The sequence below is a fragment of the Dreissena polymorpha genome, chromosome 12 (assembly GCF_020536995.1).
Source record: "Dreissena polymorpha isolate Duluth1 chromosome 12, UMN_Dpol_1.0, whole genome shotgun sequence".
NCBI classification, from domain to species: domain Eukaryota; kingdom Metazoa; phylum Mollusca; class Bivalvia; order Myida; family Dreissenidae; genus Dreissena; species Dreissena polymorpha.
The window spans coordinates 37,622,434-37,650,112 of NC_068366.1; the positions used below are offsets into that span (position 1 = coordinate 37,622,434).

The 27,679-nt window shown below is 32.0% G+C and overlaps 2 protein-coding genes and 1 long non-coding RNA gene across 4 annotated transcripts; 1 reads left to right on the plus strand and 2 right to left on the minus strand.

The window, feature by feature from the left end:
- Nucleotides 1–943: 943 nt before the first annotated feature.
- On the plus strand, nucleotides 944–2,606 carry LOC127852266 (uncharacterized). Its single transcript, XR_008036156.1, has 3 exons — nucleotides 944–1,001; nucleotides 1,280–1,468; nucleotides 1,886–2,606. It is a non-coding gene; the product is annotated as an uncharacterized LOC127852266 (long non-coding RNA).
- Nucleotides 2,607–11,034: 8,428 nt separating this feature from the next.
- LOC127854243 (baculoviral IAP repeat-containing protein 3-like) lies at nucleotides 11,035–14,924 on the minus strand. The gene is made up of 5 exons (XM_052389262.1): nucleotides 14,801–14,924; nucleotides 14,344–14,519; nucleotides 11,965–12,112; nucleotides 11,675–11,776; nucleotides 11,035–11,538 (listed from the first exon to the last, which is right to left on the minus strand). The coding sequence occupies exons 1-5, from the start codon at nucleotides 14,898–14,900 to the stop codon at nucleotides 11,348–11,350; spliced, it is 717 nt and encodes a 238-aa protein (XP_052245222.1). The 5' UTR covers nucleotides 14,901–14,924; the 3' UTR covers nucleotides 11,035–11,347.
- Nucleotides 14,925–15,180: 256 nt separating this feature from the next.
- Nucleotides 15,181–24,187, minus strand: LOC127853869 (E3 ubiquitin-protein ligase mib1-like). 2 transcript variants are annotated; one of them, XM_052388670.1, is made up of 5 exons: nucleotides 24,057–24,187; nucleotides 23,591–23,764; nucleotides 23,238–23,380; nucleotides 15,587–15,738; nucleotides 15,181–15,263 (listed from the first exon to the last, which is right to left on the minus strand). In XM_052388670.1, the coding sequence occupies exons 1-4, from the start codon at nucleotides 24,094–24,096 to the stop codon at nucleotides 15,694–15,696; spliced, it is 402 nt and encodes a 133-aa protein (XP_052244630.1). In that variant the 5' UTR covers nucleotides 24,097–24,187; the 3' UTR covers nucleotides 15,181–15,263; nucleotides 15,587–15,693. The 2 variants fall into 2 exon arrangements, with proteins under 2 accessions (XP_052244630.1, XP_052244629.1); XM_052388669.1 differs by lacking the exons at nucleotides 15,181–15,263; nucleotides 15,587–15,738 and having other exon boundaries at nucleotides 23,142–23,380.
- Nucleotides 24,188–27,679: the final 3,492 nt, after the last annotated feature.

Sequence of the window (27,679 nt, forward strand, 5' to 3'; positions counted from 1 at the left end):
AGTTATACTTATATATATATTAGGCTAAAACACACAACATAAAATTAAATCATATTTCATATTATATCCGCTGCAAATATCACTCATAAGTCTATTAATAAAATAAAACGGATACAACTATTGGTATTGTGGATATAGGCATTTCTTTCTCCACGATGTTTTAATTACGTTATATGCGACCGTTCTATGGGGTACTGGTTAATGCGATAATCTTGGAATTTTGCAACACGATTTAAATTGACTTTGAAAGCGGTTTAAATATGCTCTTTTTATTTCAGCTGTACTTAAACTTACCTTGTAAAACAATATCGGGGAGCTTATGTCGTTCTATTAATATCTTTACAAGAAAATAAGCTCTTTCGTATATTTGCTATAGGATCTATTATTGTAGAAGTTCTGCGGGAAATCTTAACAACCATTTACCAAATTATGAGAAAGGTCATACAATATTTAAGACAAGTACGCCAAACAACATTGCTTTGATTGGCTTGGTGGTTTTACACATACATGATTATGCACGTAATTTGATTATTTAGCATTTGTACCATTTGTGAGTCGCATTGCTAGGAAACGAATACATTAATTTGCAATATGCTCTACAAGAATAACTAGAAGAGGTGATTGCAAGATGACACGGTACGATATTAACAATATACATCTCTAGCAAGTATATGTTACATATTATATTTTCTTGTTTAGCAAGAAAAAATTATCCCCAATGATCTGGATCTAAGAGGTAGAGTTGAGTACTTGCAGAGCATGGGATACAGAGACGATCACGCTCATATAGCTGTGAGTCATCTAAACCAAAAAGGTAAGTCATATGAAATTGATTTGAAACATAGAGTAGTATGATTAAATGGTTCTGTCATTTTTCCCTTTGTTTCCAATAATGTTTTTAAAAAGTTTCTAAAAGATTCTACAAAATGTTCTGTTTTTCTTTAAAGGAAACATCAATCCCAGCATAGAAGATCTCATCGACTGTATTGTATTGTTTCAAGGTATCAATATTGAAATAAAATGTACAGTTTTATGCCAGTTTTACATCATTTTGATATTCGTGTTATGGTTACCTTTAATAAGGGTGTACGCTTAATTTTGCATGGCGTATCTTTTATGTTCGTTTTACAATATTTACACAATACTAATACTTTTCCACTTACTAAACATGATGCAGTTATGATACGTTTGTTTTGTTCGTGAACATATTGTGTATGGACAAGTGATGTAAACGGATGACATAGGGTCTAACCGCTCTTACAATGCTATGATATTTCAGAAAAAATATTTGAAGAAAATGCAAGTCTTCGGACCATACTCAAATGTACAAAATGCAGACAGAACAACCGAAATGCTTTGTTTCTGCCATGCTGTCATTTGATGTCGTGTATGTGTTGTGCCCGAGGAATACGTTTTTGTCCATCTTGCAACGAAGAGATAACGGAAACAAAAGAAACATGTTTTTCTGGTATGGCTGGTTTTTATTCATGTCTGATGAACTGAACAATACTATAATTGAGAATGGTTTCTGTTTAAGTAATTCGTCATTGTCTGTATTTTCATTTGCCAAACTATATGTTCTTTGCAATGACCGGCGTTGAGTGAATTAAAAATGTTCAAGAGATAATGATATGTGTCTCGCCATATCAGAGCATATGTGCACGCACGCTGTATTTGTAGTTGAGCATCTTTCTTATATCAAACATACGGTTTTTTGTGTTGTTGGTAAATATGGTGCATTGATACTTGAGTTATTATGTAAGTATGTTGTTTGAGATACAGGTAATCGTAACAAAGGAATTGTAAAAAACTTAAGAAATGAACTTAAGAACTTATGACAGTTAGGGCCATAATTTATTTTCATATTTAATGTCTATTTTTGCAGAGTCACTGCCTTTTGTGATGAAAGAAAACGCACGTTTGAAAGATATAATATATTGTTACCAATGTAAAACGAGCGAGTCGAACGCACTGTTTTTTCCATGTGCACACCATCGATTTTGTATGGCCTGTGCGCATGACAAGAAGCGCTGTGAAGTTTGTGGAAAAAACATACATAAAACTATGAAAACATACAGGTCATAAGCTACACGCAGTAATTTGAAGAAAGCTTCTCCAAAGAACTGTTGCATTTAACAAAAGTGTGATTTTTCAACGTGGTAATATTAATTTTCATAGTCTGCTCAATCATGTAGGAATACAATTCCTATACACCACCTATTGTGACCTTAATCAGTTAAATTTTCTACTCGTGTATCGTACCAAAGTGTTCGTCCTATGGTAATTCTTAGTATGTACGTTTTGCTACTTATAAATGTTATTCTTGCTTATCCTAAATGCTATTAATTATGATATATGCGATATTAATAAAGGTCAAGGCTTTGCATTTAAAGCTGAAAATCCTGACGGCACAGGGTAGGTAAGGAATACATCGTTTTTTTACTTACGAAATCAGAATAAGTTTTTAGTCAGTATTGATTCCAGCACAATATTTGCTAACTGTATTAGAAATTCTTTTGTGCAATTCCATGTTGTCTATTGCATTAAGGACCTTTTGATGTAAATACGGGTAAATGCAGCTTAAGTAACAAATTATTCAATTTAAACTGCGGTATAGTTCAAAGTGTTTAATTTGCATAACGGTTAAATAAAGTATATGTGAAAATTATAATGTTTTGAAAGAAATATTGAGGTATTGATGATTTTTTTTTAATTTTACATCGCAGCATGATAGATTGTTTGTTTATGTATACATAAATGTTTTCATTGAACCACGCCATAAAATATACTTTTGCAAAAACTTATTACGGCTACCTCAGTGTGATATAGTATATTTACGGTTATAATAAAAGGGACACGCTAACAAATTTACATTAACATTTTGTTCGGATTATACAGTAGCATTCAATAGTCTAAGGGTCCAAGTAGTTTGCTGACGACGTCGTACTTCTGGCCGACACCGATTTTAATTTAACTGTAAACATCAATAAAAGTCAAGTTGTAGTATTCAACTACGTTGGACGCCTAGCAACAAATGAGAAATGGTTCTTTAACGGTAATTCGTTGTCCGTGGAACAGACATTCACTTATGTCATCGTATCGTTTTCTTCGTCCTTGTTGTTCACGCATATGGCTGAAGCAAAATAATAGTATTTAAGGAAAATAGGCAATAAACAGTACTCTATCATCTATGTCCAATAATGGTCAACTGCCAAATTCAAGTTTTTGTAGAAATGTTTGACTCAAAATGTGTGCAAATTTTGCTTTACTGGTGTGAATTGTGGGGTTCCAAATCCAGAGAATGCATAGAACAAATACAACGTGATGAACGTAAAAGATATGCATGTTTAAATGAAAGAACATCTAATTCTGTCACACTTGGCGACTGTGGTCGTTACCCATTATTTATTAATGCGCAGATAAGGTGTTTAACATTCTGGCTTTAAATGCTAAAAATGCCTGACTCTAGATATTTACAAAAATGTTACGATTATTTGCTTGATACTAAGGGCCATCTTACTGTGAATTGGGCAATGAAAATTAAACGAGTATTGCATGAAAGCGGGTTGGATACGTTTGAAACAACGGTCATGTTCCACATTTAATCACTTTTTTAAACGAATTTACGATGCGTCTTAGAGACCAATACATCCAATCATGGAGAACCACTATTAACAATTCACCAAACCTGAGTGTGTATAAGCATATAAAGTAATCGTACACTCATGAAAGGTACCTTGCCATCCTATGCATACGAAAATACAGGCAGTGTTATTCGCAATTTAATTTAGATCAGATAACCATGAACTTGAAATAGGGGCCGGTATTCTAATATAAAATACACGAAATAATGTATTAAGTTTGTAATTCGAAACAAGTTGAAACGGAATATCATTTTGTTCTTATCTGTCCAATGTTTAAGGATTTAAAGGAACGATTTATTCCGAGAATATTTCGTTTAAATCCCAATATGATGAAATTTCATATATTACTGTCAATATAAAGAAGTGAAACTCCAGCTGCTGAAGCAGTATTGCATTCTCATTATATACAATGAGTTGGTCCTTTTCTTAAGGCAAGTGACCAATTGCCAAAACAGTACAAAACAGCACAATACAAAACAACATAAACATATGTTATATTTTATATAAAAGGAAATTAAAACGCATTCAATTTAATTTCCATTTAATTACTCAATGGTAGGAAAGAGACCAGAGCAACAGAGTTACAACTTTTTGAGGAACGATGAAAGGAAATTACGAACACGTGTCAACTACATCCCTTCCTTTTAGATAAAGATTTAAGAATATAGCATCATAAAGTTAATGTTTCAGATCATCCTCGCGCAAATACTGGAAGGAATTGAAATAATGGGTGTAAAAGGCCCATATTACATAGCTTGGTTGTTTATGTGACTGCTAAATAAATAAATAAATCAATCAATCAAACAAGAAACGCCTGTCAGAGAGAAAATATTAATAAACTTTAACCCTATTAACCCGATGACCTATGCTTGTAGCCTAAAACAGTGAACGTGTATCAACTCAAAACGAAACGTATATTAAGGGCCTAGCATTGCATAATTACCTTGCGTTTGTTAGACGGAAGGGATTCCTTACGTTGTCGGGTAGCTACTTATCTTTTACTACCTTTTCCAATATGTTGAATCTCAACCAATTCATGCTTAATGTTATGCGCACACATCCTTGTGTATATATGCAATTTATGTTCCATAACTTGTTTTAGGGGCCGGTGGCCTGAATATCACAATAAACATTTGTTGTTGTTTGTTGTTGTTGTTGTAGTTGAGGCTGGGCGCTTTGAAAATAAATCTTTTTTTCATGACTGAGTTTCGATGCTAAAGTATTTGCAATAATGACATACAATGACGTATCTAAAATGCAAATATGTATAAACATTACATTTGATTCTCAAAAAGAGGAAGTCAATCTTTGGTTTCGTTTGTAATGATACAAAAATAAGGATTTATGAATTTTTGTGTGTAAATTGTTTATTGCAAGGAAGCATTGCACACATAAGAGTGGATACTACCTTTTGGAAATTAATTTTTTTAAATGCACAAGATAAGTAAGAAAATCAACTCCTACATAATCGTTTAAGAATGATTCAAATATAGAATGCTTCTGCAAGTAATAAATTGGGAAATTAAATACATAACATATCAAAATAAATTTAATTGAAGTTTCTTTGTTAAAACGGTTGTGGTGCCGCTTGTATTTATTATTGCTACATAAACACGAATGTTAAACCATTTATTACATATACTGCTTAAAAATAATATTAATATAGACTTCAAGTAAAGGTACAATATCTTTTCTTAAGACTGTTTGCAGAAATGAGATGTACAGTCAAACCTTTCCACAGATGTTAATCGTATTGATAACCTGTATAGCATGTTATGACTATTCTTGCTCTAGCTGGAAGATTTATGGATAAGTTATGAAAATACTTTCTACGGACATTCTCTTCCATCCACTTTTCAAGTAGGGCAGGCGTCAGTTACCGGCATAAGTGTGTGCTCTTATTAGTGGTAAAGCAGCTAACGCTGGAAAAGTGTGAGTTGATTAACTGAGCGCCATGCTATGACGGACATAGTGATAAAAACGGGGAAAACTTCAACACACACAAACACGCACAAATTGTGCAGCTAAATTGTCGTTAATTAAGCGGCAATTTAAAAATGTCCTGTGTTAAATGTTCGCTCATATGTGAGGACGTGTTTATTTAGCTCACGGGTCAAGGTAACATTAGCATTTGAAACGTATTACAATACAATTGACATTCTCGACAACAGGTTAGGTATCTTGCCGACTTAAAATTAGTATTTACCTATTACTTTTTTAGAATTTAGAAAAAGTTTCGTTCCTGAAGCGAATATACCATTTAATGAAGTAAAATCTTAAGCTACCATTAACTAACAAGACTTAAATAAAAAAACAGGCTTTATTACAAAAGATTATTTTACTGCACACTTGCGGACGGAGACGCTTACTTCCCGTGACTTTCTTTTCTTAGTATAATAACCATCGATCACATGTTATGCAAGTTTTAATCGTAACTTTACTTCTATACACCAGCTGTTAATATTTGTATGTAAATAATGCACACGTTTATTAAATAAAATGTTACATAGTGAACAAGTGTTCCGCGGTCGGAGACATATGCCCCCAAAGATGGCCTTGACCGTGACCTTGACCTTTGACCTAGTGACCTGTGCAAAACAATATACCCCCTCTTCCTCGAAGGGGGGGGGGGCATAATAATAATGTATAATAAAACACGTATTATAAGTTTGTTTTTTTAGCATAAAAGAACACAAAATATTAAATCATTTTAATGTTACATTTTAAACCAGTCACAAGCAAAACATTAAAGTTAGTGACTGAAAATATATTTAAAAATGTAGGTATTCAACTTACATTTGAGAATCATTTACATTTTATGATAAGATAATAACCAGACGTTCGGTATTATTCTTTTGATTGATAATGAGGAGTTTTATAGATAACAATGAGCTAGTATTTCTCATCGAACTTACTTACATTTTTATGTATGAACCAATCAGTTGAACTTTAAATGCAGAAATTAAAATAAAATTAAAGTTGCGAACACTTTTCCACGTAGATTAAACAATAAACGTAACACAACAATAAGATACATTTATTCTATATCCAATAAATTCATCCAATGGGCATTTTTCATAAGTTCCACGTGACCGTCCAATATATTCCGGTATTGGATCCAAAAAGTCTGTATTTTTTCCATATTGGACAGTTGAGTACAAGTGCACTAAGCAATTGTTTTATAACGATAAAAGCCGTTACCGAGAAAAAGTATCCGAATGTACAATATTCGATTCACACAGGCGATATTTAGATTGTATTACTTAAATAAATAAATTGGATAAATGTTAGAAATTAAAAACAAATGCAACAGCAAGTGATATTGTTATTGTTTGAAATTGAAAAACAAATGCAACAGCAAAACAAAAACTCTATTTTATTAACCTCAATGACAGCTTTAATCCAATGCTTATAAAACACATTTCAATGATATGCCCTTCCATTTTCTGTTCTTCCATCCCTTTATCGAAATGTATTTAAATCCACACTTTCTTTGAAAGCGTTTGTATCCCATGCTAACCATTCTGACCCAAAACTCGATTTACGAATTCGCAATCCTGTCGGAGCGAGTTGTTTTATTCTTATCGAAGTTAACAATTATGCATTACAAACACACAATCCGAATTACGTTTTGGATTCGTTCGATGATTAAAAAAAATATTATGATTAATTTACCGTTAAACACAAACACGTCCATAGTGATTAGTGTTAACCCTAAAATGCAGAAAATCTTGCTTATACTAGTATGTTTCTTCAGAGAAATGACGTCACACGAGCTACGTCATAAATTGCGTAATCAGGTGAATGAAAATAAAAATATGGAAAGCTGGTTTTGTAATATATTTTAAAGAAGAAACAAAAGAGCATTAGAAAGGGATATAGAATAAAAAGATTATTAGACGTTTAAACTGTACAATACGTGATATATTTGGACTCGCTCACAGTTTGAAGTCATATTGGACTCGCCTAACGGCTCGTCCAATATGACTTAAACTGTGTGCTCGTCCAAATATATCCCCGTATTGTACAGTGAAACGTCTAATAACCTATAAATCATTTATACAAAAAGCAACACACATACTTGAAACTGAAACCATCAACATCATTAAAACATTTGAAAAACAATTGCATGAAACAAACACAAACGATACCAAAGCAATTGAAAATGTAATAACATAAAAAAACAAGTATAAGAAGGAATTTATCATACACATCTCAGTGGAATACTACTACGAGCACGTGCACAACATGTTGAACACAATGAAAAAAACACAAAATACTTCGCAAACATCGAAAAACGTAGAAGTGAACAAAAACTGTAAACAAATTAGAAGTCAATGGTGAAGATAAAACAAACAGAACTAAAATACTAAAAGAACAACGTTTATTTTTCGAAACCCTCTATAAACGAAAACATGTTGAAAACAACAACTTTTTTAAAAATACACATCATGCTTTAAATCAAGAGGAAAGACTACTGTGCGACGTATTACTTAATGAATATGAATGTGGATAAGCACTTAAAGAATTGCAAAATAACAAAAGTCCAGGATCTGATGGCATCACAATCAAATTTTATAACATATTCTGGAATGATATTAAAACACATTTAATGAATTCTCTTAACTATTCATTTAACAACGAAAACTTAACTACGCTACAAAAACAGGATATAATATCACTCATTCCAAAACCTGGAAAAAAACTTAGAATCCTTATCATACTAGCGCCCGATTAGTTTACTTAACAATGATTATAAAATTGCAACCTAAATGTATCAAACAGAATTAAAAAAAATATTACCATCAATCATTTCAAAATCACAATCTGGTTCATTAAAGGACGTAACATTTATGTAAACGTACGTCTGACACAAGAATGCATACATTATTTCAACCAACCAAACAATTTTGGACTCATTTTCTTTGCTGACTTTGAAAACGCTTTCGATTCACTAGACCATTCGTTTATGTTCTCTTGCCTAGAAAATATGAATTTCGGTGAAAGTCTAATTTAAACTATTCTTTACCGATATTAACAGCATAATTATTAACAATTGCCTTTTCTCAAACAGTTTCAACATCGAACAAGGGGTAAGGAAAGGATGTCCACTTTCATCATCGCTATTTATTATATGCATCGAGTATCTATCACACTTTATCCAATAAAATAACCATATAAAAGGAATATCGCTAGAACCTGACGAAGAAATTGAACAGTCCCTATTTGCTTACGATGCAACTTATGTTTTAAAGACAGTAGTGGCTCATTCAATAATCTTATAGAATCGCTAATACACTGTGCTACGAGTAGGTAAATTGAAACAAAGTATTATTAATCTTCAATAGAAATGAAATTCAACTGGACATCAAACAAAGCAACAACGTTAGGAATAACCTTTACAAACAATGAAGATGAAACAGTTCTAAAAAGCACATTGCCAAAATTACAAAAAATTAAAAATTGTTTAAAATCATGGAAGCATCGTAAACTTACACTTATCGGTAAACACACTGTATTGAAACGTTTGCACTCTATAAATTAATGTATACACTAATAGTTCTCCCAAACCCACCAAATGATATTATTGACGATATAAAATCAGAAATATTTAATTTTATATGGGACGGAAAACCTGATAAAATTAAGCGAACTCAATTAATTCAATAAGTAGAATATGGAGGTTTCAAACTAACGGACATAGATTCTTTCCCGAATGCAATCAAATGCAGTTGGGTTAAAAGATTTTTAGATAATACCAATACGAGTAAATGGAAATTATTCTACCAGAATTTTTTTAAATCATATGGTGACTCATTACTTTTTGAATGTAATATCAGCAATAATATCTTAGATGAAATTTCAACCAAAAACAAATTTCTATCGGATGTTCTATCGGCATGGTGCAAAGTTACTCAAAATTTACCAAAATAAACAGTAAAATCATTTTATGAAACAATAAAGACTTAACAACTAACAATAAAACATTTTTCTATAAACATTGGTTTGAACGAAACATAACATATGTAGATAAATTGTACGACTACAGAATACACGACTTCTATTCTTTGATAACTTATGCAACATATTCGGAATACCTACAAGTATTTTTCCTGATGTACTACAAATTGATCAAAAGTATACCCATACAAGTTAAAGCTGTTACCAATGAAAGTAACACACCATGTACCCAATTTTTCTTCGCAAAAACATAATTGCAAAACAAAACAAAACGAACAAAATATTTTACACACGTCAAATTACAAACCCTGCCGAAATCTCTAAAGCTCAAACTAAATGGCAAAATCTTCTTGGAGAAAAAGAATTTAATTGGAAACAAATATTTGTCAACCACTGAGAAGTATACTGAGAAATTTTCAATAGAAATACATCCAGAGAATCATAGCTACAACAGAGGGGGTAATCACGTGACAAACAAGATGGCGACGGCCAGGCCGAGGCAGGTATTTCTCGTCGTTTTATACCCTTTATTACTTGTATTATTTGTTTTATTCCGCTCAAGTTCCAGCCACATTAGAAAGAAAGTTACTGGCTTTTATTTCATAGTAATATTCGCTCTATATCTCGACTTTACTCGGTGCGAAATATCTTAGCGGGATGACCTTATTAGGGCTCCATTGAGAAAATTTGCAGGGAGTAAAGTCGAGATAAAAAAGCAAATTTAAATACGAAATAAACGCTTATCAAATTTTTACTTATATTGCTGGAAAGTGAGCGTCCTTTAAAAAATAAAAAGAAGTAATAAAGGGTTTAAATCGGCGAAAAATAACTGTCTCGGTATGGACGTCGCAATCTTCACTATCACGTGATTAACCACTCTATACAAATAAATATCTTTTTAAGTGCAACCCATCCAATACAAATCTATGTGATATGTGAAGTGAACATATTGCAACAATAGAACACCTTTTCTAGGAGTGTAAACATATTAAATCTCGATGGAATCAATAGACAACCTTTCTAGAGAAACAGCAATTAAATGTTAAACTATCTCTCTTAGACATCAGTTTAGGGGTTAATACCTTCAAAATACAAGAGGTTAATAATGCTGTGAATAACATAAGTATATTAAAGAAATATTTCATATTCAGTATGAAATACAGAAAAATAACACCTACAATGAACTGTTTTATCAATTATTTAAAACTGAAGATTCAAATTGAAAAAGAAATAGCCCTAAACAATGATACACTTTATATATTTGAACAAAAATGGAAACGCATTAAACTTTCATAACAAGTCCAGTATGCTTTATAGCCACTTCATACCACTCATCCTTATTCATAATTATTCTGTGGTTTTTCTTTTTCTTTTCTCTTTTACTTTCTTTTCTTGTTTTCTTTTCTTTCTTTTCTTTTTTTTTAAAGTATATATTAACATATCTTGTATAACATGTTTAAACATTTTGTTGCTTCATGGTATCGATTTGTTTTATGATCACATTCATGTATACATTGTATGTCTTATATTGAATAAAAAAAGATAAAACAATAAACGCCTTCTAGAAACAAGGAATGATCTGGTCCTGCGTGTTTTGGAGTTTTGGTCGAATCACTTGATAACCAGTTGTAAAAGCAATACGCAGAATTATATTTGATGATTTGTGTGTTAATTCCTTTTATTGACACAATTCTTTCATATTGTTCAAGCAATCTAAATGTTTTGGTACATTTCAGAACATTCTATGATATGAATGTCTGGACGCTTGTTTGTATCGTCTGCTGGCAGACAGGACATGTCTCGGTTCCATGTGCACAGTCCGTGCACATCCGATGGTGGGCACAGGGTAAAAACAGAACATTGGCGTCTTTGGACTTACATCTCATACACATAAGTAAGTTCTTAAGTCGCTGGTTTTCTGTAAATGGGTCGTCTGAAATTTTACCAAAACGTTTTGCAATCCGATGGATTAATTGTTTTCTGCAGCTGAATATTTTAAGTAAAATTCTAATTACAAATTGCAATAATCCACATTTAAATATATCAAGAAACTGACATGTGGCTCTTACCATGAACACGATCTTGATTGAACGTGTCACCATCTGAATCAGTTCCTTGAAGTTGCATGTTTTCAATGAAAGCGATAACGTCATCAATACTAGGTATAGTTCCTGGAAAAGGCCATAACTTGTAAATAAATACTGCTACGACACATACAAGAAATATCACAACTACTTTATGATAATCATCATCATAATAATGAATCTTTATTATCTTTCGTATATGTTCCAACACAAAATTTTAAAACATACGTTTTGTTAGTAAATCATTATTTGTGATCATTCAAAATAGCTCATACCATTTTTCTTTACATGTCTTATCGCTGTGTTAAAGGTGTCTTCGCTGAAGCCCATGTCGTTCACTATGGTGACGCGTAAACTTTCAATGCCACTGTCAATCATAAGGTCATTCTGATGCCCACTTACTGCATTTGTGTTTGTAGCACGCTATTGTGAAAAAAGAAGACAGATTAAAACATGGCGATAGTGCATAAAAATTTATGTTTCACATCGCTTATTTAGAACCTAATGTGTTCAGTATTTATATTTCGTACGTTACGCTTTTTAGTGTGGCTATCTAAACCCACTTTACACCAAGATTTTTTGCGTTAATTTTTTCAGCGGGCATAATGAACACTAATCCATTGGGCACATTGTCTAATAAAGAAATGCACACAAACTGCACTAGTTGAACAACATACTGCAAAAGATTAACAATTACCAACACGTGTTGTACATGTATTCCGTGGGAGGATAACATAATTCACAATTGTTTGCATTAAGCTGGTATAATAAACTAATTTTGAAACCTATGACCTACACTCTAGATCTTAGAATAACTTTATACATTTTTCCTTACCTCATTTAATTTTATAATCAGACTTTTGGTTCATATAATAAAACACCTATTTTATCTAGCCTTTGTTAACGAGGCATAAAGAACATTTCAGGTGCTGACTTGGGGGCTGAAGTCGATCTTACATTTATTTTGGCAAGGAGAGCTCACAACGGCCGGTCAGGTTCCTTGACCTTATATTATGAGACCAGTGAACACGATAATGTTGTGAATTTCTGTATTTTAACAAGACAAAATGTTGAACAAATGTTTGGCGTATAATAAAGTATAGTGCAGAAAAGTTCAAAAGGTTATATTTAAAATAGTATAAATAATAAACGTAATTGGAATTTAAGACAATTCTCAATCGCGTATGAGTAAACACTATATACAGGTACATTATTCATATAATATACTAAATGTAATTGCGTTGAACATCGACATGAAATATTACATCTATTATTAATTATATAAGAATTATTTAAAAAGTATTCTGAACGATTGCAATTATATAAAAATAATATTTTTACTCGAGTCATTTTGCTTTGTACGTTAAAGAAAAAGATAAAACAAAAAAAAAACACGGTAAGATATAAAACAAAACCGTTCAATGAATATTCTTTTCATCATATAAATGCAACGTGACCCTTAAATGGCCTGACGTTAGTGAGTCATTAGATTCTAATATATCTGGTTACTGAAATTATATCAGCTAGACGATCTGTGTGATGGTAATCTTACATATATAAGAAAAAAGTAAACAGTTTAAAAGGGATTCATTTATTTACAATCATTTCCCGTGTATGCTTAGATAGTGAATACCAAGTAGATGTATGAGCCATTTTCTTTCTTTGTTATATTAAGAAGGTTTCTTAATATCTCTTCATATATTCTGCCAGAGGGATAGAGTAATCGATCATTTATAAAGAAAAACCAGATATCAGCCATTTAAGTCGTCGACCACGCCTTACTAAAGAGATTAATTAACAATGGTAAATTATAGAAATGTATGTATTAAGTTAAAGATCTTTTGTTAATTAAATCGGTAGAATACGAGAATACAATTGCGCCTTTGGAAGTAAAACAGTAAAGAACAGCAAAATAAATTTCAAGATAGGTCTGACATACAAATGGTAGATTAGCCAATGCAATGTAATGAGTTATTTATTCTAGTCTACAGACGGGGAAACATCTTAAACATTCTAATGTGTATTGATAAAGGTTAATAACGGTCAAAACTTGAGTTTAACAGATACGCCGAATAAAATGAAGAATAAGAAATATAAAAATTGATGAAGTTTTTATCTACTATTTTCTAGTATCAGTATGTTAAATTCGTATTGTACTTTTCATAACTGAATTCTATCATCTCCGGTAGGTGCTATTCGATATTAAAATGATGTGCAACATCATGACGCTGGTGAAGTATGAAGTAAAAGAAGTCTCGCTATTCGTCGATATTATTAATTACTTCATTTGCGTATCATGAACACACTATTAGTAATACTTATGACACGCTTTATCATTTTAATTGACCCCTGGTACTTAGTCAAACAAGTTTACTAGAATCATAATGCACGTATGTCTATCAGTCCGGCTGTCTGTCTGTCTGACAGTTCGCCTGTCCGTTGACAAAATTTTGTCTTAATACGTATTTAACACTTTTCAACTTTTTTACTTTTTACTTCTTTTATCATAAGACGAAGTATAACAGTTAAATTCTAATGCATAATAAATATTAAGACCAACACGTTTTCTTTACATCATTAAATAAATTCATATGAATACATGGTAAAGGCAATGAGAATAAAATGTGTAATGTAAATGTAAATATTTGTCTTACCGGTCCGGCCCCGATTGTTTGTTTTTGAACTTTCTCGATAAACGCGTCCCCTTTGACTTCTCTTGCAAACCTACAGGACGGAAACCACCTGCAGTGTTCTGTCCATGGATCATCGTGCACTTCCCAGTTATGGAATCCTCCATCGCAGGCGAAACAACGCACAAGGTCACTCTCTCCTTAAACAAAACCATACTTTGCTGGCTTTTATTTTTGTCAAACGTATAATAACACTTGGGGAAAGGGGACGCATGACCTGTCTTGACAGGGAAGCATTTTATACCGGAATTCTCCAAGATAGAGAAAAAGATTAGCCTACAGGAATGTGTTTATCATACCAATACTTTGTGTTTTTTATGTTTATCCTGCTTTCGTGGAGAAGTGTTTTTTTCATCAACTAGGGTTAAAAAAACTGTAAATTAGTGCCTATGGTATATGGAAATCAACACTGTTCAAATACCTGTGAAGTAGAGACCAGCATTTGCCATTCGTTGAGGTAAAATAACGCAATGAAAGTTTGGATTTCGGAATGTCTCTAGGCGTTTTTCAGAAGAAGACATTTCTGGATGTCGGTAAGGTTTGGTTGAAACTGAAACGCGGATGTTGATCGCATTTGTTATGTTAAATAATGCATTTTCAGTCAAGAAGAACATCTTAATGCTACAAACATAAAAATTAAGTATGCGTAGTATTTTCTCAATATTGGACACTGAAAAATGTGATATAGAGAATTAATTTCCTGTGTAAAATTATTTTTAATTGTTATATGATTAAAAGTCTTTTAATACAAATGTTCAGTTTTATTCCTGATTATTTTTGTTTAACATTTTGCCAATATACGTACAATCGTTCCCTTGGTTTGATTTGAACTCCATATACTGCTTTTGTCGAATATTCTCAGGCTCCACTGATCTTATAACTTCCTTAAAATACATTATACTCATCAATATGAATAATGGATACACAAAACACCCAGACACTAGTGTCTGATTGGAGTTCAATACTGGAAATCACTATTATTAGAACCATTTGTTCAAATATATTGCACAATTTACGAAAAGAGATACAGTGCCTGCATGCGGAAAATATACTCTAAAAACAAATCACGAAAACGTGATTAGTCAGTAGTTAACAATTATAAAGCGACCTAGTGTGTTCGTGTCTTCTAAAAATTAAATGTATAAACACAAGCTTATCTCTACTTGAGTATTGTTATTTCGTAAAAGAACTATGACAGGAGTTTTACCAATCTACGTTTCAACTCCTCAGCTCCGAACAGGGTCTCTAAATATGCACATTTCGAGGCATATTTGATGTGCTCCTCCATGGGGTCATCGGTCTCATTGAAATCTTTCAGTCTAATGCCACAACAAAAGCATCGCACAAGATCGCCAGGCCCTGTGGGAATTATCATAACGTGATTGATTAAGTGCACAGAAAAATATATGTGTCAACGGAATCTTTATAAGATTTTTCGAGCATAAGCCTAAGTAACGATTGTATATTTATAAAAATAAATATACAATTGAAATAACATATGAATATAATTTAAATAACATATGAATAAAATTTTACGAAAGTGTAAAATTGTTGAATATACTGCTTCCTTTTATTACGATTGACTAGAATAACGTAGCATCACACATGTTAATTGCTTGTTTCAGCTGGCTTTAATTGTGCTGGTAAACATTTAAATCCAATAAATATCAGTTTATTTACAATAATCGAGCCTGTCAGTGTGAGTGAGATGTGATAACAGGGTCACTTATTTCAAGCACGATTTCTGTTCATAGTTTTGAAGAAAAGGTATTGAATAAATATGAAAAAATGGAAACAAACACAGATCTACACGTGCCATTGATATTGTTTACATTTAGCCACTAACAAAGATTTGTTCATATATTTCCTTATATTTTAATGAAATTTCGACTCAATGCATTTAAATGATTATCTACGCACGAATATCCAGTCAAATAAAGCATGTTCATGCATCGGGATTTGATTCCGGCAGCCCTATGGGGAAACATTATCTTACGAATTCAATAGACATCTCAGGCAATTGATAAACACACGTACATCACAACATGTTGATAAAAAACTTGTTTTCAAAATTATCGACAGACAATGTCACAAACGATGTATAACTTAACCGACTTTAATTGATAAAATCCAAAAACGGATCGATATTTAAGACATTTTTTTTCTTAATTTGGATTGCTTTTTGCAAATTTGAAAAGTATGCATATATTGGTTTTTCAATCTATTTCAATATTTGTGTACATGTTATTTTGCCAAACAGTTATCAAGTCCTTTTAACTCAAACAGTTTTTTGAAGTATTAAATACTCAAGCAGTTAAAATATAAAGTTATCTGGCTCTTACATAGTAAATTCGAAGCGACGGTTTCGATCAACTGAAAATTGTCTTCCATAATATTGTTAAAGGAGCATACGTCATATCGAATAGAACGCCTCCAAACACAGGATGGTAAACCTTTGATTGTATCAATGCGATCCACTTCATGTCTGTGTTCGAAGCATTTTTATTTACGAATTATACTTATTTATGACTAATGATAACTTGTTGAATGAATAAATTTCACATGGTTAACTGTAATTGTCATCCCGGCAAACAACTTAGGTTAGTTATCGGAAATGAGCATCTTAAAAAAGAAATGCTTTACGACACAAATATAATTGTGTTTTTTTTACTTGGGATCCCACTATGTGATACGATACACCAGGCACGTGCTACACATGATAAGAATATTTACAATAATTTAATTTACCATTATTTTATTATAAATGTTAAATTACTTTGAAGAAATGGGCTACTTTTGTAACATATGATCTGGACTGCGCATTTATTTGTAAATTACCCCCCTTTTAAAAGAACAAAACATATAGGCGAACCTTTTAAAAAGAAACCTGCGTTTGCGCATTCGTCCTTTGTTGGTTTGTGATGGTTCCATCCTTCAAATGAACTGATCCGTTTATCGTAAGTATCATAAGATGTATATCGGCATTGTCCATGTACGAGTGAAAATGAATTATGTTGATCTAGTAGTACATTGTCTATACTTCGGTTTGAATGAGAACTGCTATTAGTTATTTCTCTCGAAGAAGTAACTTCTAAAATATCACTATCAGCAGCATGGTTATTTGACCCGTTCGCGGATGACTCTTCTGTAGCTTGTTCTTGACCATCAGTAACTTGTATCGGCTTTTCCTCGTTGGTTTGATAATTTGCCGGACGTTCATGAGTTTGTTTATCATTTGGAAAGAGACACAGTATTTTTTTTTATTTCTTCAACGAAATCACGCATGCGTCTGTTTGATTTTTATTTTTCCGTGTACTGATTGGTTTCATCTTCATGATCACAGGTGAATTTCCCAACACAAAAGTGTGCACAGTTGCGTACTGTACATAGCGGCGATTATGTTGATTGCCTGAACTATAAATGTTCGATGCAAGTTTAGAAAAGAGTTTTGTATTGTCTCCAGACTTCTTTGCTAGCCAAAGCCCCGTATTTGTATTTCCACAAGCCACAAATTCACGACAGATAGCAGTCCCCATGACCTCTTGGCACTCGGAGAACAAGCCTCTGTCTTTCATCACACTTATTTCGTCTGGCGTCGACAATAAAACGCAACACTCGAATCCGTTACCTTTTGTAGAAAAGTAAATGTATCGTTGGTTAAACTTTGATGTTAGGCATCTCACAATGGTTGTTATCTCAGCGTCGCCATACTCTTTCTGTTCGAACGATATCCATAATTGATCAATGTCAGATCCAAACGATTTACTTCTCTTTACCATGTTTAATTATTGTCGATTTCTTTGTTAGGATCCAAAACAAGTGGTATACATATTTCGATAACTTTCGGTGAACAATTAGTAGTTAATGTATTGACATTACGTAAGCATTGTTAACACTCCCACTTATCCTCAAGATACGCCCGATCACATGCAATAATGTGAGATCCGGTGAACTTAAAAAACATTGTCAGTTATTTTTAGCAATTACGATTATGGATACATGTTATTGGGATTGCAATAACTTAACTTGTTTTTTTTTCAAGAAATGTAATACATCAATATTTTTTTCAGGAATATTTAGAACGCATTTCGATTCGTTGATTACTCGGTTTTCTTTAATCCACGTTATTTCACATGATGGTTCCAAAAACACGTAATACAACAAGTTTACAGTAACATTACTTAGGTAGAGATACTTTCTGTTAAATTAAAGGCAAGTGTTTTTAGAAAAATTATTGTTGCCGTGTCGTTATGTTTCCAGAAAGGTACAGCTAATTCTACCTTTAATTCCCGTAAATCTGGTTTTGTGTAGTTGCAGAGTTCATGTTTAAATTAATGAAATAATTGTATGGGAGCAAAAGCTCATGACTACGAGCGTCCACAGTAATGAATAAACGGGCAATATTGAAATGCGTATAATGTACAGTGTGCACCTCAAATTGCGATTTTCATTGTTGGAATCCCATAGATGACGACAAATGTAATAAATGCACGAATAATCCTTGGATAATAATGGGCGAATTATTATATATTTTTTAATGTTTGTAACACCATTCAATACATACCGAATAAAGTTCGGACAGATTTGTAAGCGAATCTTGTACTTAACGAGTATTCAATAGATTTATACAGTTTATTTTTGGTAATTTATATAAAATTGAATAAGACATCCATGACGTCACTGGGAACCAACGGGTCGTGTTTTCAGAGGTGAACGGATATTTTTTTGGTTTACAAATGAATCAACCGCCAGCCCATCTCGCTCTGCTCGCTAGCCGGTAAAACCCTAATCTAATAAACTGGTTTAAAATCATAAACATTTTGACGGTGTTATAGCCCATTACGCATTCCTTGATGATAACGTTCGAACGCTTAACCTTTTCAAACAAGTTGTATACACATATGTAACGTGTTACCTTAAAAATGCGGATCCAAGTCAATTTTGGTCATTCGACATTAAATATTGACGAAGTCATTGCCCTTTTTTCTACAATTACAATAACATTAAAAGATTTGGTCCGGTGATGACACAAACTATATTTCCAGTAACTAACCCGATATATCTAAAATAATTTTTGACACATGTGCACAAACTCAACTACAAAGTTTATTTTTGGTGTTGACACGGTATCGTTTCGTTCAACTTAAAGTAACATTACACATGATTTGAAGATGATAATTCACGGTATAATTCATCAGTTAAATAATGTGTGATACACTTGTGCAATTTATTTAATTCAGGTCTTGCTCGGCTGTGTTCACAATCAACTTTAACTTCAACTTAAACTAAACATTTCCAGAAAACTTAAAAACATCATTTTCAGACAGTTACTTAGACATGAATTAAAATGATCAAATCACATTAATTGATGCTTAACGTTTACACAATACAGTTTAAGTTTGAATTTGATTATAAACCGCTGTGATTATTAACCGCTTATGTTTCCAAATGCACTATCTCAGGATAATTATAGTAAAGATGATTAAGCTAAAGATTAGACACGTCATGGTGGATCACTGACAAGAATATCCAATTCTGTGGCCAAACAATCCCCAAACTTGGCCCAATTTAAACGATAAGAACATATCAGACTTAAACACGCATTGCTAAAATTAATGATAAAAAGCATTACACACGTATCGATTGCGGTTGATGGTGACGCATACACGAAACTAAATACATTTGTTTATTTGTAACTAGTTTGAAGTAATATTTTTCTTGGTTTGAATATGATGATTTGTAAAATAATTCTTTTAGCATATCCTTTGATAACATACTGCATACCTATTAAAACAATATATTTGTTTACAAACATTAGACATTAATCAGGATATCATTAATTCGCAATTAAATGACGGTACGATATTAAACAATTACTTTTAGAATTGATTATAAACAAAGCACACATACAATCAGCCGATATTTAACTGATACTTGTCAATAGTTTCATCACATCAAGTCAAATAGATATTTTAAACCGCTATTTTAAGAAAGATCAAACTATTTTTTGTTTCAAAACACGAATGATTCATTACTAGACTCCCAGGTTGCCTTTTGCATTAAATAAACAGGCAACATCAGCATACGAATGTTAAACCTCCCGTTATCTTATCATTTATTTAAAACAGTTAACCACACTCCTTTTTCTCGACCTAAAAAAACGTGGTTCAGTTGTTAAATTCTTATTTAAGTCGTTTGTGCAAACATTTGAATTAAATATCTGGTAAAGAATACAAGTAATAGTATCTTACAACACACCAACATATCCGACACCACACCATACGTAAACAAGTGACAAACGCAGTTGAAACCTTATAACACTTTCGGTAATACATGATATAAAAATAAAAATATTAGATTCAAAACCGTTCACCCAACTCCTCGCACTAGAAAAGCCTGGTTTAGTTGTAAATTGCTTTATTAAAATCGTATACGTACATATAGAAATATAATCCACAACTATAAAGGTATAAAAGTATACAGAAAAGTATACAAGTATAACGTATCATGAAAACACACACTTGACTGTATAAGCATAAACGGGAAGAGAGATTGCGACACGACATCATATACTCAATGATTCTGTCATCGTATCAGCGATTAAAATATGCGTCATTTAATGTCACAGAATCACACGAAATCATTACTTATTCTGACGTATTCAGCACGTTTGTTTTGAAAATCATTCGGCAATGGAAAATATCACATCGCGTCATTAGATTTCACAACATAACGGTACAACTTCTCTTCAACCATTATGATAAGACGTTACAAAGAATTGTTTAGGCTAATTACAAATAGTATGCAAAAAACACACAATTGAGTTTTATGACAAGTAAATAATAAACAGCTATGGAATGTTATAATAAAACAATAATTAAAAGCTATGGAGTGTTATGGCATCATATAGAAAGTTTATATTTTCACATGGCACTTGCTCTACTAACGGTGTAATTTGAGCGTTATATGGTACGTATGGTCTGTGATTGTGGTCGTACTATAAATTAACTGAGTGCTCTTTAAATTATGGTGTGTGACAATTACGTAGTGTGGTGTTCGTAAATCGAAATTGTTAAGCGGTGACTGGTGTAATCATTTCAACGAAGGTAAGGCGTCATATATATGTGTAACATTATTACAATACAACATAACCATTACCACTCGTTTCATCAAATTTCATTCAGCGACGGAAAATATCACATCGCGTCATTAGATTTAACACCATTATAGCAAAAACTAAACTTCAATCTTTTGTAATTATAAATATAAGTTTTGAAAATAGTTAAAAATAAATTTAAATGCATCCAATACAAAGTATGAACCAGAAACAAACTCCTATTGCCAACGACGGTAGTTTGAAATAAATGCAGACAATTATAACAAGTATTTGATCGCTGGAGAATTTTTTAAAACACACATTTATTAAATTTTAGGCTAGGAAAGTACAGTCACATGTGCATTAAACATGAAATTGCATAGTTAAGTAATAGACCACACATTACAAGATTGTTTGTAGATATGTACGTCGAGCAACAGTATAGGCACTTATCATGAAGTTGTTAATACTGCAAATGTACAGTTATCTCTCAGACATCAGCTAGCAATAGAAATGATTTTACTTTAGAAGTTTCCTGGAAATACATGCAACAATAACTACATGACGTTTTATCATTAATCAACGTTCACTTATCGTATCTAAAGATATTTTTGGTACTCTTATAAATCTTTTGACCTGGATCTTTGACCTTAAATTATTCAGTTGTCTTCCTTTCACAAAAGTTATACCATTTTACCAATTAACATGATCTTAAGCAAAAATGATTTGGCGTGGAACTAAAGACATCTGTTTTTAAACATACGTGTTGTAACCAAATACGTGAACAACACATTACATAATGATTGGTAAAGTTGTAAGTACGTCAGCAATTAATAAAAAAAATGCATGAAAACAAGAAACGCAACGTATTATAAAATAAAAAGGTGATATTCAATGCAGTTGCATAGTTGTCCACTCTCAGGAACTTTATAATTTGACAAGAACTATATATTAAGTAGCAACATTAATTTACAATGTGGCAGGGATTGCATTATGATGTATCGAAACCCGAACCTTTGCTATCTTATTCGAAGCGAAACTATGCTACCGTTATAAAACACAAATAGGTTATGTTAAAAAGCGATACTTTGAAATAGGAGATATACATTTATTGGTTTGATTTTGTAGCATATATGAAGGACACATACAGTGTCTCTTAAACCACTTCCAGATTGTTTGGATGATTCCGTTAACTGATAATCATGTACAACCATCATCCTATGTTTATGAACGACAACAATAAAAAGCTTATCATAATAATGAAATAAAACACGATCTTACAGGCCCTTTAAATTACAAAATTTATGATAGTTAACATGAAGAATCAAACTTAAACGTGCTATACAAACTTGTTATATAACAAATCACAAAACGAGAAAAGCCAATTAAAGCTAACGAAAGAACGAATATAGGTTATGGAGTCGTATATAATTTCAATTATTAATTTAAAGAAAACATTTTATCAAATAAACAACATTTGATACTAATATTTATACGTGTAACAATTAGACGGATGAAAAAAGTATTTTAATCAATATTTGTCTACTACTATGATGTAAAAATAAGTATTAAATATACTTTACTGATAATTATGAATTAATGTGGCTACTTAAAGCAAAGTTTTCTATCACAATTTTATGATTAAATGGAAAAGATATCTACTGTCGTTAATGCTACCTAAATACAAAATAAACCGTCCTAGGACCTAAGACCTAAATGTCTGCTTGGTGCGACGAATCTCCGCCGAGCAAGAACAACATACCTCCAAGTCCTTGGCACAGTCCAAACACAAGAGATGGTGTTGGCAAGGGAAGAAGAGCACGTTACTGGGTTCAACCTTGCATTTGCCACAGTATAGTTCTGACTTCAAACGTGCGTTGTCGCTGACTATTGTCTGGATCAACGCTAAGAGAAAATGCTATTTACTTAAAACACGACATTTGATGTAGGAACTGGGTAATGTATTTGATTTGGCAATACATTTCAGTTGCATTACTTGTTTTCCTTTGTTTTATAATTTAACAACGGAACTGCATTAAAGTTTAAGATAAATGCTCTTTATTACATTTTAAATCGTTTCTTGATCGATAATTCTGCAGATTTAGTTATACTTACGTGTCAGAATAACCTTGAATATTTCCTCTATAGTTGAGTTGCACTCTGGACAATATTTTAAGCCAAACGCACAGATTATGCACATATTAAGATGGCAGCATGGTCTAAACAAAGCGCTCTTATAGTTGACCTGGCATTTCGAACAGCACACAAGTTTCTTCAGTCTTGTATTTTCTTGAAACAACAATATTATGCATCATTACGCTCCATAGTGGTTACAATCGATCATCGTTAACAATAATATTTTAGAATAAGTTAATGTTGAATTGTAATTGCAGTTTATTGTGTTATCATCGTCGATAGTATTCGAAAACCTTGACGTATTATATCTCGATGCGTAACATAGTTGGCTGTCTTTGGTTTTAACGGGTATAAATATGTAAGGGAGCAGGCGTTTATTTTAAGATTGACATTAATATGAACAAACATTAATTAAATGCTTTTGTAAACAAGTTGGCAAATCTACCTTCTTTCGGAGGTATACTTGCATCTTTTCCGTTCCCCATGTTGAAGTGAAACCCGTTCGCCTAATTCAGAACTAAAACACAAAGTACAATAACTTTGTCAATACGTTTTGCATACATATTCTTATGAGAGATTTTCATAAACATGCATACTCAGTTTTGATTATTAGTTCGAAAAATATGTTTTGTCAATTTAAATGAGGATTACTTTATCTTAGAACGTTAAACACTGAACAATTACATATAACATAATGTTCTATTAAGAGAAAGACACATTTAAAGGGGCTTTTCACAGATTTTGGCGTTTATTAAAGTTTGTAATTAAATTCTTGATATTGATAAATGTAAACATTGGATCTAGAAAGCTCCAGTAAAAAATCAAGAATACAATTTAAAAAAAGAAAACAAAGCAACCCTTAACAGGGCTCGAACCACTGACCTCTGGAGTCCTGGAGTAAAAGTCTCCCACTTAGACCACTCGGTCATCCGTGCTCATACAATGAAGGATGTATTTTATACTGTATATAAGAAAACCTCGTAGTTTCACAAAATATAACTACAACAACAGAACTCTCCAAATTATTCAATCGTTTCGCGTTGCAACGCTTGATAAATTTCAGGTTTTTAAATCGTCAAAAGATGCATATAATGGCTATGTTTGAGCAAGGTAACTGTTCATTATTAATGTTTCATAACTAAAACGATAATTTGCGAACCGGAAACAACTTTTTTTTTTTAATTTTGTCAATTTACCAAAACGTGAAAAAGCCCCTTTAAGAAGCAATAATTCAACGTTTAACATGATTTATGATAAGCGGATATGCAACATGCTATACTGATTTCAATATTATATTTAATTCATCAACAACATTGACTTGTAGAAACAAATCCGTGAAAACATTGAAATTACCCTTAATGATTGAAATACGTTTACCGTATTCTATTTTTGCTTTGCATATTCCTAACTTTGATTTATTCAAAGCACTAAGTGTTAAACACATTTCTATGTTAAATACAGTATTATTGCCATGTTTGTTTCTAATATCCAATTCAGACGTTTTATTACTAACGTAAGGTTCCTAAATCAGAAAGTACACTCAATAAATAAATGTTAAACCTGGTTTATATAAAATACTGGTCTACCTCCGATCATAAACTGTCTGGACTTCACGAGTTTATATTGATAGCCGAAGCCGCGTTGGATACATCCAAAGCAGCTTAAAATGTAACCAAATACGATAGGATTCATATAGGATTTTACAATGGAAAAACACATAACACAAATTAGGGTTTAATAAAATTGCCATTCACCTGTTCATTGTTTGTTATATAACCAATGCGCAATTTTATCAATCGACCAAAGGGAACTCATTTACAGAAAGTAATAGGAGCGTGCACATGACATAACCCTATACTTGAATCAGTTCGGTTGCGACTCGTAATAGTTTATAAGGTTTACGATATGTAAACTACATGCTACTCACTCGATATAATACAACTCTTATCAGATTGTGTACTTATATGTTGAAAACTTTTCTTCAATACAGATAAAGTATAGAAATATCTTCATATTAAGATATTCCTTGACTAAAAAATAGTGTTTTTATTTATATTGACATTTGAATCGCATATTTTCCCTTCAACTTTCGTTATTTAATTTTATTGTTTGGTAGATGACCATGCAAACAATTAAAGAATATTATTCTCTTAAATATTTAATAAACAATTTAATCGTGTTCAATATCTGCCACGTATTTAATTGACCGACTGACTGACTACAGTTATTTTGATGAAATGGCTTCGAAAATATTAAATCAAACGACGTCATTTTTTACAATTTGTCAACAAGCTTAAATACAGTTTGAAGATAGTTCGTGGTTAAAATTCAGGTTCATGTAAATAAAGGTTTTCCCTATTAACACCATTCCAGAACTACATTAAAATAATAGAAGTTTGATCAAATAATTACACAGAAAGTGGTTTTTGCGATATCCAAACATCAGTTCCTAAAGACAATGGAAGCATTTCGAATATGAGACTTTGTGATTTGCATATGATTCATTCTATATCATAAAATACTGTTATAGAATTAGAACTTCTACATGTTCGAGCTGTCATAATAACGTTGTAATCAATGTTCGGGTTGTAAAAATAATATAAGAACCAATGACTAGTTGTCAAAAGAAAATATTGCCAAAGTATGGATTGCTAAAAAACGTAGGAACCAAAAACCTAGCTGTCGAAACAACGAACGAATTAATGTCCGTGCTGTCAAAATATCGTCGAAACTATTGTCCGTGTTGTAAAAACATCGCAGAAATCAATGCCCGTTATTTCCAATTTTTTGTATGCATATGAATATATTATGGAAAATCCAAACACTACGCACATAGTTAGATAATTTGGAATCCCAGTCAGAAGTTGGTATCCCAAATAAAATGTCTGTACATACGTGTGTTATCACAGACATATTCATGTATGTGTGTAGCAATAGTTCGATAATGTACATACATTAAACCGCATCTCATTTAGAATGATGCACGCTGGTAAGTTTAAAGTGCCTCTCATGTTTTGTGGAGTTTATGTACGTCAGATGAACATCCATTGTTATATTCGTTTTCTTTTTGTAGTATTTAATTTATTCAATTTTATTCAGTTTGTATTCAGTTTTGGTTTAGCATTTAAAAAAGAAACACAGATAAAGTTTGATTACAAACCGCTGTGGTTATAAACCGCATATGTATTTCAAATACACAATTATTGAATAATGACGGTGGCTTGCACGATTTGAATTGATAATTCTCCTGATAGAAAATATTATAGATAAACATGAGATACACACTGATTGATAACTGAAAAAATACCCGATTAAGAGAACAGAAAATCTTGGAACTAGGCCTAGAGTAAACACGTAGTATGTATGGTAATTTAACATGCATTTTTACAATGAATTGACAAGAAGCGCTGCATACGTATCGATTTCGGTTAAGAATTATGCATTACCGAAAGTATATTTTAAAACTTCCATTTGTCATTAGGTAGCAGCGATATGTTTTCTTTTTTACAGTCAGATTTCTTACGAATTCTCGAGTATATATTTCGATAACAGTAAACATACTCATAAGAACCAATAGCTTTGTTCACACACTTTACAAATGAATCATGATGTTTGCTTTTCAACAAAAGTAACATAAGTCTATGCAACAAATCACTTTTATAATCAGAACACGTCACTCAACAAATATTTTACTGATACTTAGCAACGATATAATCATACATAAAGTAAGAAAGGTTTTTAATATCGCTATTTTAGAACGATACAATTTTGTTTCATTTTCTATCGAAAAACGAATGACTCATTACTGGACCCCAAGGTTGCCATTTGCATTAAAACGAACGGCGACATCAGCAAACGGGTCCCACTCTCCCGTTAACTTATCTTAGATTCAAAACCGTTCGCCTCACTCGTCTTTCTCGAACTAGAAAAAAATTGTTTCAGATGTAAATTCTTTATTAAAAATCGGATATATATATATATATATATATATATATATATATATATATATATATATATATATATATATATATATATATATATATATATATATGTGAATACGTTTGATTT